This window comes from Gymnoscopelus microlampas (genome assembly GCF_963454915.1).
Source record: "Gymnoscopelus microlampas genome assembly, chromosome: 7".
In the NCBI taxonomy this organism is placed as follows: Eukaryota; Metazoa; Chordata; class Actinopteri; order Myctophiformes; family Myctophidae; genus Gymnoscopelus; species Gymnoscopelus microlampas.
Window position 1 is genome coordinate 30,137,242 of NC_139944.1, and position 15,827 is coordinate 30,153,068.

General features: G+C 43.0%; 1 protein-coding gene across 1 annotated transcript; it reads left to right on the forward strand.

Annotated features, from left to right (window-relative positions):
- Positions 1 to 3,186: 3,186 nt before the first annotated feature.
- Positions 3,187 to 11,257, forward strand: rbm15b (RNA binding motif protein 15B). The gene has a single exon (XM_084061176.1). The coding sequence runs from the start codon at positions 3,418 to 3,420 to the stop codon at positions 6,466 to 6,468; it is 3,051 nt and encodes a 1,016-aa protein (XP_083917302.1). The 5' UTR covers positions 3,187 to 3,417; the 3' UTR covers positions 6,469 to 11,257.
- The last annotated feature ends 4,570 nt before the right edge of the window (positions 11,258 to 15,827 follow it).

Here is a 15,827-nt window from a genome sequence, read left to right on the forward strand (position 1 = left end):
CAGATACTTAGTTGTCACTGTCATTAACTCTGTGCTCTCGGAAACTCACGAAGTTTGAGCAAAAGTTACTTTTATTTAAAGTCTGTTGGGGTGATAGCTAAGTTACATAATGGTAATTCAGATGTAAAATTAAATCTGCACCAAGTCTGTTTCCAGGGTAAATTGTCCTCACAGAAATGGAGAGGTAAAATAAACTTAGACCTGGGCTTCAAAATGGTACTCCTTAAGACCAGTCCATCACACCACTGCAACAGTCTTGTTGCAAGGAGTGGTTGGTGTGGACTGGCCTTTATATCTTCCATAGTCGATACAAGGCTGAGGTCATATTTATATTTCAAATGGGTCATTTTCAGGTTTTTCTTGCTTTCTTTTTTAAACATAGCATTTATTTTTTCCCTGAGGGTAGACCTTTTGAATGATCTATTACAGCAGCTCATCACGTAACTCACTGAAGGCACGCTTCTCCCATCCAACCACCCGTTCAAGGGGAGGATTTCATAAAACAAAAGAAATCCAGTTTCATATTTTCATCAGAATATTCCTCCTTGCTCCTCCAAGAAAATTCTGATGACAAGAACTTTTCAAACATTTCTAAAGTTGAGGAAAACTGAAAAGTTTTCATTTCTAGATCACAATGATGGGACTGAAAATACACGTTTTCATGTTTCTATTTCAATTTGCATGCTGAAATGGTAGCACCGAAGGTTGCGCTGTCCTCACCAACACTGAATTCCACCCCTGACTGCAATGTATTTCAGAAGGGATAGATATTGTATTTGATGTACGCAAAAAGAAAAATATGTGCAACACTTGAAAAGACTTGATACATTTGTAAAAAGGAAAAATACTGTTCTTTGACATCAACCTTTAATGTTAATCCTGATTGTTTATTACAACTGTGCTACTACTATACTTTTTCATTAAAATATAAAAACATTGTGTCTTGAGTATAGGGTTGTCTCACTTGCCACTAGTAATACAGCATTTGTGTTAACTTCTTTGTACTGTTTAGGATGAACATCATTGTTAAAACCTGTTTTGGATGTTAAAAATCACTTTGCCCATTTTCAACCTTATCGTCATATTTGTCTTACTGTTCACTGATGCACTAATGGAACTATTTGTGTACTCGCTCTGTCTCGGAGAGGTGAGCTGTGGCCAGTTCAAAAACATGCCTACCAATCAATCTGCAGCCATTCTCTTCCTGGAAAATTAGCATGCTGAAAGCATGCTACAAGCCATTAGTTCTAGCATTAAAAAAAAGTTACCAAACCTGCCAACCGATGATGTAATTGGTGAACAATTTTCTGAACTGTTCACAGCTCCTCTGACACAGCGAGTAGACTGAAAGTCTTATAATGACCCATTATATGAAAATAAGCGTGAAAATGGGTGACGTGCTACTTTAACCACTTAAACATATTATACTTAAGTTGACCGGGGTCCCCCAAGGGTCTGTACTTGGTCCCCTTCTTTTCCCCTCTACATCAAATCTCTTCACTCAAAATAGCCAATATCTTGTAGATCTGCTATTTTCCCTTGTTGATCTGCTATTTTTGCAGAATTTTGCCTATTATGACATGCCCTGGGATTAGGGATGCTAGAGTACATGTAGTTAAAGAAAAGTCTGTGTAAAGGCAATCTGGTATGGGGGGGTTCTGTCAATGGGCTCATGAAGTGGGCACCTCCCACCACAGATGTTTCATATAATTAGGCCCACAAAATATCCAGAAGGCTGAACAGTGACTTCTTTCCCTGGGCCATCCTAGAACAGAATACCAATGAACCTATTCGACAGACGCAAGACATGTACTGGAATTTGTTGTTGAGCTGATCTTGGGGATGTTGATGACTGCACATCTACAACTTGTGTACATAGTATACAGTATATTTACTACACCATGGACACTGGGCAACAACATTCCAGAAGGGAACAGTGTGCGCACAATTACTCCACACATCCAGGCCTTTGGTTGAGTCTCTATATGACAGTAGTGGCAGTATGACATGGCTGCTGTAGACAGCCGTGGTTAGAATCTTGACAATACTGTTAAATAGCCTACTAGTGGCTATATACAAAATGCTAAAATGTGAATACTTATAAGCTGTATGTAATGGTGTAATGCACCCCAAATGTCTGAGGGTGTGGGAGTTCTCCTAAATATAGCTATATAATATAGCTCAGTAACAATTGAAAAATCCTTATAAAACGTTTATTCATTTTTCATCTAGGGTAGGTATGGCAGCCTATCAATATCTTGCAGGGACAGGTGCCTGATCAGTTTGAATGTTTTAGTGGTCTTAACATCTTATGATGCACTATTACAATTCTGTCCTGAAGTCACTGTGGCCTCAACTTTGCCGTTACACCCAGCCTAGAGATTGAAATTGTAGACATTAAAAAATATGCTGCATCCCTGTTTGGTATATTTTAAATGATTTAAATGATTTAATTGGAAGTGATTTTGTAGGGTTTCAAATAAATCAACACCTCATTTTTCCTACGTCTCAAATTGTCTGGTGTTGTGGTGCCCTTTGTATTTTACATACATTCTACAGACAGCTCTAAATTATTATTATTATTCCATTTTACATTAAATCTGTATGATTAATGCCAGGCTCAAGATAGACCATAGACTAGATTAGTGATTCTCAACCTTTTCAGGCCGTGACCCCCCAAAATGATCATATTTGAACTGGGGACCCCCCCACCCTGACAAGCACTTGGAATCAAATTGTATGAGTTGAGGAATTACATTTAGTTTCACTCGGTTCCACAGATAAATATTGTGAAAAACAAGCTCACAACACCTCGCGTTGCGAACTTGTAGATCGGCTTTCTTATGATATTAGAAAATGTGGCCAATGTTTGACCACTTTTTATAGTATAGTTTTGATGCAGTAATGGTCTTTTTTCTTTTCTTTCTTTTTTTTTAGGTATTAAAAAGGTCTTAAAAGTCATTATAAATTGTCACTTCACTGTCATCTGGCAGAGGGGGTGGGGACCCCCCTGGGGGTCCTGACCCACAGGTTGAGAACCACTGGATTAGATGAACAGAAATGGTTTGGGGTTGGGGGGGGTACGTAATGCGTCATGACGCACGCTCCACCGAACGTGCTGACGTGCTGACTAGACCCTCCCATTGGGGGGAGGAAGCGCACATTCCTATTGTCCAAGATGGCGGCGCTGGTGCAGATCCTTTGATGCTAGCGTGTTTTTAAATGTTTTTACGCTTTTATTTCGGAACACATGCAATCGCTCGGCGTCTCAATCGGCAGCTTCCTTTAACCGAAACGCCGCTCCGCGAGGTTAGTGTCGCTAACACCCGTGGAATCGGCTCACCGCGCACGGATTCCGTGTGTGCAGGCGGTGAAAAGTTTGGGCTCCATCATCATCATCATCATCTTGTTTAGAAGATGAAACGCCAGGCCGGGAGAGACAGGGACAGCAGTCCGTCCCGGGCTCTAGCCAAGAGGATCCGGGAACGTGAACGGGAGAGAGAGGCGCGGAGAGAGGAGCTGCCGCCGCCGCCGCTCGCCTTGCTGCTGGCGGAGAGAGAGAGGTATCACAGCCACAGGCGGAGCCGCAGCCGAGAGAGAGAGAGAGAGAAGCCCCGGCTGAGAGAGAGAGAGGAGCGCGCCGCTGCGGCCGCCGCCTTGGAGCTCCATCACCACCGGCACCATGAGCTCAGTCTGCTGGGCCGCCCGCCCCTCCGGACCACCGCCCCGGCGGAGCTCCCTCTGCCCGGCGGCGGGGGGAGACCGGGCACGTTGGAATACAAGACGCTGCTCATCAGCAGCCTCGGCTCGCAGGTCTCGGACGAGGACGTCGAGGACATGCTGTTTCACGAGTTCAAAAAGTTCGGGGACGTGAGCGTGAAGCTGTCGCACACCCCGGAGCTCGGCAGGATCGCCTACGTTAATTTTCGCCACCCGGAGGACGCGAAGGAGGCGAGACACGCCAAGTCTTCCAGGTTAGTGCTGGGCGACCGTCCGCTCAAAGTAGAACCCATGTACGTTAGAAAGCGAAGCGTGACGCCGCCAGATGTGGGTTATTTGCCACTGCACGCACCCTACCCCTACCGCCAGCGATCCCTCTCGCCCCCTGGGCCTGGGGTCAGAGACATTAGAGACATCAGAGCCAGGCAGTATGCCTTGGAAAGTCTGGGACTCAGTAGAGAGAGAGAGAGGATCTTGGATTATTATGGAATGCTCGATGAGAGGGGGCGACCCTATGGCTTCCCTCCCATTCCAGTAGTAGAGGATATAAAACCTGAAGATGACCAGAGAGCAACTAGTAATCTTTTTATTGGAAATTTGGAACATAATGTTCAAGAGGCGGAGATAAGGAGGAGTTTCGACAAGTATGGTATCATTGAAGATGTGGTGATAAAACGCCCAGTCCGTGGCCAGGGCGGGGCGTATGCTTTTGTGAAGTACCAGAATCTTGACATGGCTCTTAGGGCCAAGGTAGCCATGCAGGGCCGTTTAGTAATTGGTGGCAACCAGGTGAAAATTGGCTATGGCAAGGCCAACCCTACCACACGGCTCTGGGTGGGTGGCCTTGGCCCTGGAACCTCGCTCGCTGCCCTCGCACGGGAGTTTGACCGCTTTGGCAGTATACGAAATGTTGATTATGTCAAGGGGGACACTTTTGCTTACATCCAGTATGAAAGTTTGGACGCTGCCCAGGCTGCCTGCGGCCAGATGAGGGGCTTTCCCTTGGGAGGCCCTGAGCGGCGTCTGAGGGTGGACTTCGCTAAAGTGGAGGAGAGCCCTACCCTTCGTCCTTTACCACCAGGCTTCCAGCCACCTGTGGTGCCCCTCCCCGCCCACTACGAACTTCTCGCGGAGGGCTTTGGCCCGCACAGGAGCGTGGAGCGTGAGCTGAGGGGAGTCAGGGATCGATTGTCACCTCCTGCCCTCGGCCTCCTCTCACCGAGGGAGAGAGAAAGGGCTCTGCTTGAGCGGGACTTTCCTGGCAGCCCTACCCGTAGCCTTGAGAGGAGGGCAGTGGGCAGCCCTACCCGTAGCCTTGAGAGGAGGGCAGTGGGCAGCCCTACCCGTAGCCTTGAGAGGAGGGCAGTGGGGAGCCCTACCCGTAGCCTTGAGAGGAGGGCAGTGGGCAGCCCTACTCGTAGCCTTGAAAGGAGGGCAGTGGGCAGCCCTACCCGTAGCCTGGAGAGGAGGGCAGTGGGCAGCCCTCCCCGTAGCCTTGAAAGGAGGGCAGTGGGCAGCCCTACTCGTAGCCTCGAGAGGAGGGCAGCGGGCAGCCCTACTCGTAGCCTCGAGAGGAGGGCAGTGGGCAGCCCTACTCGTAGCCTGGAGAGGAGGGCAGTGGGCAGCCCTAATCGTAGCCTCGAGAGGAGGGCAGTGGGCAGCCCTAATCGTAGCCTGGAGAGGAGGGCAGTGGGCAGCGCGGTGGAGGCTTTTGGGAGAGGTGCCAGAGCAGCGAGGAGCCGCAGCAGGAGCCGGGAGCGCTGGCTGAAGGAGAGGGAGGAGAGGAGGAACAGGAGGAGGAGCAGGAGTGTGTCTAATGACAGGAAAACAGATGAGAGGGAGAGAGAAAGAGAGAAGGAGAGGGGCAGGGCTAAAGTGAGAGGGGACAGAGTGGGTCCTGTGTCTCCTGATGCCAGCCCGGATCGAGCACGAGTTCGAGCCCCCGACTCCACCACGGAACCCAGGGACCACTCGCCGGACAGTGGTGGAGGTGGCCTGCGACCCTCTGCCGCCAACGAAGACGACTCCGCTGCCCCGCCATCCAGTCGCCACCACCATCACCACCACCACCACCACCACAAGAAATCCTCCAGCGATCACCTGAACAACCATCACCATAGGAACAGTGAGAGCACAACAGCTGCCACTGGCTCTCCCTCTGCGCACACAGACTCTCGCACCACCTCCTCTTCCTCCTCCCCCGTCACCACCCTGTCAGAATTTGCCCAGGTGCACCTCTCCAAGTCCTGGCATGGCTTCTTTGCGCTGAAAAACAGCAGCTTCCCCACAGACCTGTACCTGATGGAAGGCGGCCCAGCCTTCTTCAACTCGATGATGACGAGGGACAGTCTGAAGCCCCCGCAAGGCCAGCCCAACCAGCTGAAGATCGCCCAGCGGCTCCGCATGGACCAGACTCGCCTCGACGAGGTAACGCGTCGCATCAAGCAGGGCCGCCCCAGCAGCTATGCGATACTCCTGGCCCTCCAGGGTCCCATTGACCGCCAGGCCCCGCCCCCAGAGCCCGGGCTCCAGGTGCGTTTGCTGCGTCACCTTGTGACCTATCTGAGGAACAAGGAGGCGGCCGGGGTCATCAGTCTGCCCGCCACGAAAGAGGGGGCGTCTGGGGCAATGCTGTACGCGTTCCCTCCCGGAGAGTTCTCCCAGCAGTACCTCCAGGCGGCCAAAAGGACTGTAGGCAATCTGGATGAGGAACACATGGTCGTTGTGATCGTCAGCGACACTGGCTGACTAACTGACTGACTGACTGACTGATTGATTACATTACATTACAATGCACTGATGTGTGTTCGCACGCAATAGGAGTGCATATATACATAGTCACACACATATGGACACGGAAACACATGCATAACTGACTGAGAAGAGACTAGAGCTTGGGAACCTCTGCACAGACTGCAAATGTTTTTAGAGGAACGAAGACATGTTTTTGTTTTATCCTTTTACATTTTGAATAAGTCATCTTAAAAGCAGAAACAGCCATTCACACTACACTCTGCCTCTCTCTCTCTGGTGTCGGTTCGGGTTGTCACTTCCATGATGAACTGGAGGGGGAAAATGTCTTCCTTGGAATGCTGGGAAAGTTAGTGATCAAAACACTTCAAGGTGAGAGGATGTTCATAAGTGTATAGGGCATCGCAGTTGCGGCCACTTCCGGGTTCCACTGCAAAATACTCAATGCATTTTTCCCATTGACATTTCCAAAAATATTTATATCAATTGATTTAAGCCTAGAATCAAGCCATCCAGGGTCCTGGTGAATCATGACCATTAAACATTTTTTTCTGTGATTTTTATTTTATTTTATATTTAATTATATGATATACTATATTTAATAAATACCCTTTGTTTTGCCGTTTTCAAAAAGGTTTTTTCACGGAATCAAACGTTTTATGGTCATGATTCACCAGGACCCTGGATAGCTTGATTCTAGGCTTAAATGAATTGATATAAATATTTTTGGAAATGTCAATGGGAAAAATGCATTGAGTATTTTGCAGTGGAACCAGGAAGTGGGCGGGAACTGCGATGCCCTGTAGGCCTGCTGTACTTCACCATTGTTTTTGTATCTTAAAACCGTTAAACACTAAATCCGAGGTGGTCTCATATATAGGCTTTGTACTTGTTTATTTGTTTTATTTTGTTAATGTTTTTTGTATGAAAAAGAGTAAGACCAAGTTGTTTGTGTATATACGACAATAGCAGGCTTATATGCCTGATTTAAATGTAGTTGTGCATAATGTCGCACACCAAAAATGGGAGATCTTACAAGCTCACCACGAGTCACAATGCATCGCAGTGCAACTCGTTGTAAGCTTGTAGATCAGCTATTTTTGGTGTGCGACTCCAGTGTGCAACTATGTATAAATCAGGCTTTAGGATGTTGTAGCCTATTTGATATGATTGTACTGATTGTACTGTATAGCAGGGTGGGAATATTGGTGCCAGCTCCCAGTCATATGCTGTTAACTTTTAACTTTTCAATATTATGAATTTGTTACCAGTAAGATGTTCTTAGTACTAGTATGTTACTAGTTTGTTTGGTCTACTGGCCACTATCACCAGTTTAAACTGCATTTCTGAGGAGGTATTTTTGGAATGCACCAGCTACAGTGGCCGGTGGGGCTCAGGAACTGAATTTCCACCCTCCTTCCACCTTCATCACTTCAACTGTACACTTTTATCAATTGAACCATTCCAAGTTTTTTTGAGGTGCAAGTGTCTGTTGTTGCATGCAAGAAACAAAAAAACGAAACAAAAAGTTTTTTTATTTTTTTATCTGGGGGAAAAAGACTTCCCTCTCTCAGTGAGCGATTCTCAACTGAAGTGTTATTTTGAATATATCAAGGCAGCATTTTAATGGTTCTTGTAAAAGCTGGCTTAGGGCTGCAACGGTTAATTAAACTAATGAATTTAATCGATGATAAAAAAATATTGATTTAAATACAATTAAATAAAATAATCCCCCAAAATCGATTAATTGAAAAGGTAATCAACAGAATATTCACTAAGAATATAGCTGATAGTTATAGTTGCAGCCCTAGACTGTTTGAAATGTTACTGCTTGTTCTGTATGTTTATTGTTTTGACATCTGATTTGAATACAACCATCCGTTCATTCATCCATCCATCCATCTTTCTCTTGTTATTTAGCCAACGGTTGAGCCTCAAGAAAGCATTTTATTTCTTGCCTTTTGCCGCTGTTTACCCCTAATATCTCAGTCCTAACATCATCCAAAGGAGTATCCAAGTGTGAGAGGGAAACATTTGATGTTTTTGTAATAGTTGATTTGAACTACTTGCATTAACCTGAGGTGCACTTGATGTATTTATGCCAGTCTCTCAATTTGCCTCAAAAGTCAAAAACATCCATGCAGTCAATCCAAATCAAAGGCATCTTATGTATTCCCAAAAATGTTTACAGTTTTTATGTCTGCATTTCATCCTTTCCCAAATACACACGTTGAACTCATGTATTAGGAATGGTAGGTTGGTAACACTATTTTCTATTTTATTTTCTGTTGCATAACACTTACTTTTTTCAGGGGAGTAGGGTGCACATTATAAACCATCTGAGCGAGGTAGCATAGTGTAAAGAATAGAAATGGACAAAATACTTGCTAATCTGCATCCATGCCCCTACATCGGGATTGTAATATTAATGTGGAAATGAATATTGACTCTCCAAAAAAATGTTTAGCAAACAACTGCCGCTGAAATATTGTCTTTGCCAGTCATCTCATCACACACATTGTGCTGATGCCTACTTACATTAGGTAATTAAGGCTTGATTTATTCTTAATTGTGCACTGGTGTCGCACTGAAAAAATCTACAAGCACACAACACGTACCATGACCTGTTGTGAGCTTGTAGATTGGTTATTTTTGGTGCGTGTCACCAGCACACAACAAAGAATAAATAAGGCTTAACTGCATCAAATATTTGTTGTCAGTCATCTTGGCTGAAGCAGGCATTTAATGTGAATGCGATTTGTCTCGAATAGCGGAGATGCATAGCTGATAGTACATCCTATAAAGGTGCCGGGTTGACCGCAATAATAAATTAGCAACATGCATGACAGATGCTTCCTTTTCACCGTGTATTTTGACAAATGAAAACATTTCATCAAAAAAGATTAGCCTGAGATAGAAGACAGTAACATTGTAATTGATGAGAGATACAAGTATTCATTAAACATATACAAAACAAGTTTTTTTTCTTACCCTGATATTGAACTAACTGGTACTGTTTTTGTTAAAGCAGAACCATCGCCTGGGGTAGCCAGAATCATGGTAAAGAATGCTTTCGTGTTCTATGGATTTGTACAATTGTTACTAATACTTATAATCTTCAAAATAGTATACATACAAGAAAAGGCTCCAGATGAAGCATGCGATTCTCTAAATTCCTAGCATAGCAAGCTGTTTTGTGTTTTAGAAAAACAAGTTCTGCTTTGTCGGAATTGTCAGCGCAATGGCCAAACACATTGTGATTGAACATGTGAAATGACTGGACTCAACCAATGAGGACTTTGAAATCTTCTAAAATCTGCTAACTTTTGTCTTCAAGGTCTGCAGTCATTTCATACAAATGTAACCTATAAATGCAATATGTCTGTGATAATCGTCACGGTGAGTCTGGAGATTAACATTCAAGGCATTTTCAGTGTCACAATTCCAGTTAAATTTGGCTTTATTGTTCAGGGTTTTATTGTTTCTCTTTCTTTATTCTGTGTGAGAATGCTGGCCCAGTGTTCTTCCTGGAAGATTTGATCAATAGGATTCAGTCTATGCTGGCTATCTCTTAAGTGAATCTGATTTAAAGTAGGCTGTTAATTTAACTCGGGACTGTACACATGGAACCAAGTGGACCCCTATGATTTCACTTGTTTCCATGTGTGCTCCCCTAGTTAAATGAACACCCAAGATTTTACTGTGTACCTACCTCTGGTGATAAGGGTTTGTCCCTCAAAGTTTTGCTAATTTGAAATTCATAAAACGATGCATACACCTTAAACACCTCACTGTATCACTCTTGGCCCTTACAAGACATGTTTACTTAAATATTTCTAACCTGCCTTCCATGCTCTGAATAAGTATTTCCATGCCTTCCCATTGAACATTTTTAGAACATCTTGTAATTAATGTTGCTATTCGTTCAGTTCATCCTGGTTAAGTGTTGATACTAACACAGTTAGTCAGGGGACAAGGGTTTCATTCTGTCTGGGGCCAGCCATGTTTAAATGTACACTCACTTCAAGCCTAAAGAACTCTAAAGTGCTTTGGGATGCTTTGGTGTCCAGCAAATGACTTGTGTTGCCCGCTACATGGATTGTATAATTATACCTTTTTTTGGGTCATTTTTCTCCCACAATTTTCTTGGCAGGCTATGGAATTGCCACCTGTGAAATTAGGATGGTAAAACCTTTTGTCTATGGCTCTTTGGGTGGTCTACTCTATTGTATAAAATTAGGCAGATTTATTTAGTAAAATAGAGAAATTGACTGACAAGTTTTTTTAATTCACCATCCTCTGTGGCACCATAGACAGAAAGTTAAGCCGAATTTATACTGTCATTGTACAATGCTGTCACGCACCGTAAATAGCTGATCTACAAGCTCACCACGCATTGCATTGCGTGATGCGTTGTGAGCTTGTAGATCAGCCATATTCAGAATGAAACTCCTTTCAGTGAGGTGATAGCTCTTCTTCCAGGCAGGTGGTGCCTGTCTCATTGCTGTCTACCATTACACTCCTACTGTATACATAGTTCTACTTAGTGCAACGCTCCGCTGTAAAACATTTCGCAAAGTTCAGTTGTAAATGCTTTTTTTCCCTGTCTCATGCAAATCTGTATTATTCTGTGTATTGACCGATAATGCTGAAGAATATTTGCCCAAAACTCCAAGATGAGGGTGGGTTTTGTGCACAGATCCCCACCTTGTTTGGTTTTGATTTCAGTCTATACGTTAATATTCTGTATGGGGGAAAACAATGTAATAAAATTGTATGCATTTTACGCACTTGTTTCTAAAGTTTGGAATTTCTCTACACACACTCTAATATTTGAAGAACGTATTAGCTCTTATGACTTACAAAGGTACCAAAATGTGTTTTAATTTGTGCTATATGGTTGGTGTGTGTAGGTGTCACTTTGTAGTTAAACACTTGTTTTGTAGGTTGTCAAATCCCATTAGAAATGTGTATGTCTATTGTACATGAATTACAGTTGTGCCAAACTTTCTCTTTGATAGTAAATATTCAGCACTGAAATGAGTGAAAATAGTGTACTGTTTCAAGGTGGACCCTTTTCACAGACACAGCTGCAGCTAATTAAATTAATAGTGGGTATGTTTGACTTAAAGCACAACTGAAGCCATTTTCAACCTATCTTCATATAATTGGTCCTCACTAATGCTCATGATAAAGTGCTACCATGTTTTTTTCTAACATGGTAGCATGAGGAGGGCTGTGGACGCTTAAAAAAATCTCCCTACCAGTGACATCATTGATGGGGAATCGAAGCTAATAGAAACTGCAGGCTTTCTATTCCTGGAAAGTTAGCATGCTATAATGGAAGCCATTGTTCTTCCGTAAATAAAAATCTAAAAATAAAGCAAAAAATAACTGCCTATACTTGAAAATGGGTGAAGTTGTTCTTTAGGTGTGCCAGTTAGCAAGCATTGACAACACTATTGACTATATTACCAATTCTTGCCCTTCAGTGCTTGCCCTTTATAGTCTACTCTTTACCTTGTTATGACATGTCTGTGAAAAGGGTCCGTTCTTTCTCCAGCTATGACTGCATGGAGGAGGGATATTTTGGAGGTCAGGGAGAATAACTTTGGGTATGGTTTCCTAAAAAAATCTGCATCATGATTTGGCCTAGTTTTAATAATTAGCCGGCCTAGCCTACCACATCTGTAGTTTGCTCCATCATCCACCCCCCTTCTTTTTTTTTTTAAATACCCCCTCGGGTGAACTCCATGTTAATGCTGAACAAGCACCCAATTAATGATTTCACACCTCCTCTTTAATTTAGTTTGACTTAATATTAGTCGAAATTATATAAATGAAATTATCCCAAAGACAACACTTCTCTTTATTTTTTTAGATTAATTCTCAGGTTGTTAAAAATGGCACAATATAAATGAATATACATATCAAACACATCCAGAAAATATGTTAGAGGTATGTTTATGAATAAATATATTTCTTTCTTTATTAACATCTATATCTATTTTTCTCAGACACGGCTGCATTTGTACAGATTCCCAAAGGTCAATTTGATTCCATTTGTACACTCTCAGAGTAAAATTAACACTGGGGATTTTACTGTGTCGGAGTTGTGTTCTATGGTCAGTATCATGGTCAGTAACATGTCAGTATCATGGTCAGTAGCATGTCAGTATGTGCATGTACATCTACTCTATTATCAATTGAAAGAGACAGCAGGGCAGTTTATTAATTCAGAATTTATCACTATCAGAATCATGACTGAATAATGCTAATAGAATTAGAAATATTTTAAGGTTTTTATTATCACATGTAGGCTACCTACAATACAGCTGTGGAAACATTGCAGTGGAACTCTTGTAGCCTCCGCAACAATGTGGACAAAATAAAAATTAAGGAGAGGATCGAAAATAAAAACAAAACAAAATAGTTACAAAATAGGATAAAAAGTAAATAGAAGAGAATATAAAATTGCGTCTGCACAACCATAGATTGTGAGGCTGTAATCATATATCAAAACATATTTAGGTAGGTAACATAAAATATGATTTATATCACGTCGCCTCAGCTTGTGAATGGACCATCACTGTGAATAAATGCACATACACATACCAGGAAGGAACACTAGGGAGCAGCACATACCTGTAAATGAAAAACAGTGGCAACAGAGGAGCCTGAAGGCACCAGCTAGCAGACAGATGTTAACTAATCTCATGTTTCCCTGACTTCAAAGTCAAATCGGGGAGAAAAATCCCCAACAGCTATCAGCTAATTTGATTCATGATGAGGAGGAAGACACAGATAAACAAAGCTAGACCATAGCTTTTGTTTATCTGTGTAATCCTCTTCCCACTGGTGTTTTTCTGGCATAAATTATGTTATGTTATGATATGATGTTACTTTACGTTAGGTAGGTAGCCAGGTTCCATTTTCACATTACATATAGTGCCCTCTGTCATTTTCTGACAGGTCTTAGAGTGTATAACTTAAGGATACATACTTAGGCGTAGGCCTATGTGAGTATTCATCTATAGGCCTATACCCTTTGAGTATGTAAGGATGCACATATTTTGATGCCCTTCAAATACAACTGCAAGTCCTGTCCTAATATTTAATATAATCACATAAATGTGAACCGTTCTACTGGAAAAGTAATGGGGAGTGGAACTGTAAATGGAACCAAAATCTCCCCTAATCTTTACGATTAGAAAACAAAATCTCTGGTAAAGAGAGAGGAGAGCGAGTGACTAGCCTAGTTTTATACTAGACAACCATACAAAGGCTAGTGTATGAGCTTAGATACAAGTCTTTTACTTGAATAGACGCTTTCAGATCTGTAGCTGGAGAACGCAATTAGCTGTAGAAGCTGTGGACTCCGTTATGGCCATGTCACTTGTGGCAAATAACATATTCAAGTTGAAAAAGGCAACTTCACTGGCCTGGGTTCCACACAGTATTGCAAGAAAAGTGAAAGAGTGAAAAAGTGAAAGAGAAACAAAGGAACCTTGCTGTGCAATAGAGTACAAGTCTATTGTGTTTATATTCATATCACTCGAAAAACACAAGAAGCATCCAAACACCAACCGGCTACCAGTGTGTAAAGCTAATGAATTGGTTAGAGTTTCTCTGTGTTCTGTTTCAACATCTCGTTATCCTGACTGACTTTGAATTCTGTTCTCTTTGTCTTTCGCACAGACCAAGCCCTCTATCGGGCCTGAAGTGGCCTGAAGCCTGAACTGTTGAGCAGTCCATTGACCGAATACTAGGCTACTCATTAGTTGCTCTGTGGGTGATTTAGTGACTCGGTGTGTGGCTGTTAATTATTAAAACTCTCTACCTCTAACTTTAAATATTAAATGTATTCTCTATGTAGTTTCATACAAGTATACGTTCACTTCTCTACATTGGTGTAGGTCTTTTTTTGTGTTTTGATTATTCATAATTGCAGAACAATTAGAGGGATTTCAGTCTATGGGACAAGCATCCAGCAGGCTATGGACTGGAACTAGACAATAGCAGACATACATTTTGGGCAGTGAGAGCCCACATTAGATTAACACCAATATATACATTTATGAACTTGACAACATACCCCAAATTACGATTTACACACACGTTCTCAACTCAGTCTACTTGTCAGTATTTAGCCCATTTCTTACAGAGTTTAGAGTGTCTTTTACAGATCTTACTACTTCACATGAAGGATTTGCAAAGCGAGTGTGGGGCAGCAAAAATTGACACTTACATTTCAAAACACATCCGTTGACTGGTGATACAAGGAATTAACTATCAGACTTTGCAGGTTACAGAGCAATTTTAATGACAGAAATCTGATCAGAATTGTGTGCAGGATTTTATTGATATTGGGGCTGGGAGGGTCACGCACACTGTGTATTAGGCTATTATACATTGTAACTCTATGTTTGTCCTATATGACAACATGCTACTTATACCTTTCGATGGGTTCAGTGTCCATAGATTTATCATGTGAAGACAGTCCTGTATTATTTCCTTCCCTCCATGCCTTTCATACTCTTGCAGAATCTCAAAACATGGTCATCGCATGCCCAAGACAGACAGGCATCTGGAGAGTGGTAGACAATGAACATGTATAAGAAAGAGAGAAGGGGGAAGAGAGTACAGCCAATGTACAACTGGTAATTATTTTAGGGCTGAAGGTAGAAATCTAACTGCACACATTGCTATTATAGGGCATGGGAGCTTTGCACTCTACTCTTGTGTTTATGTGTGTTTCCTGTTACTCCAACAGCAACACACACACGCACGCACGCACGCACGCACGCACGCGCGCGCACGCACGCACACACACACACACACACACACACACACACACACACACACACACACACACACACACACACACACACACACACACACACACACACACACACACACACACACACACAACAAACTGTTTGCAGTAATCCGCCATCAGCAGCAGTAGCTGGTGCTGCAGCTTTTACAGCGGCATGCAGGAAACGGAGGCCTGTTGAAATATTAATGTGGAATCATAGGAGCTCCAATGGAATCCATTAGGGAACTAAATTCAATGGGAGGAGTAGGCACTGCCGTAACACCCCCTCATTGAATGAACCAGATAGAGAATGAATGCATAGCGGCTATAGTGTTCGGGTGGTGGAAGTGAGTAGTGTCGCTCCACTGAAATGTGACTGAAATGTTAGTACAATGCTTTGCTGCTCTCTTAATCTCTCTCTGTTCTCTTACTCTCTCTCTCTCTCTCTCTCTGCTCTCTTACTCTCTCTCTCTCTGCTCTCTTACTCTCTCTCTCTCTCTCTCTCTCTCTCTCTCTCTCTCTCTCTCTCTTCCTGCTC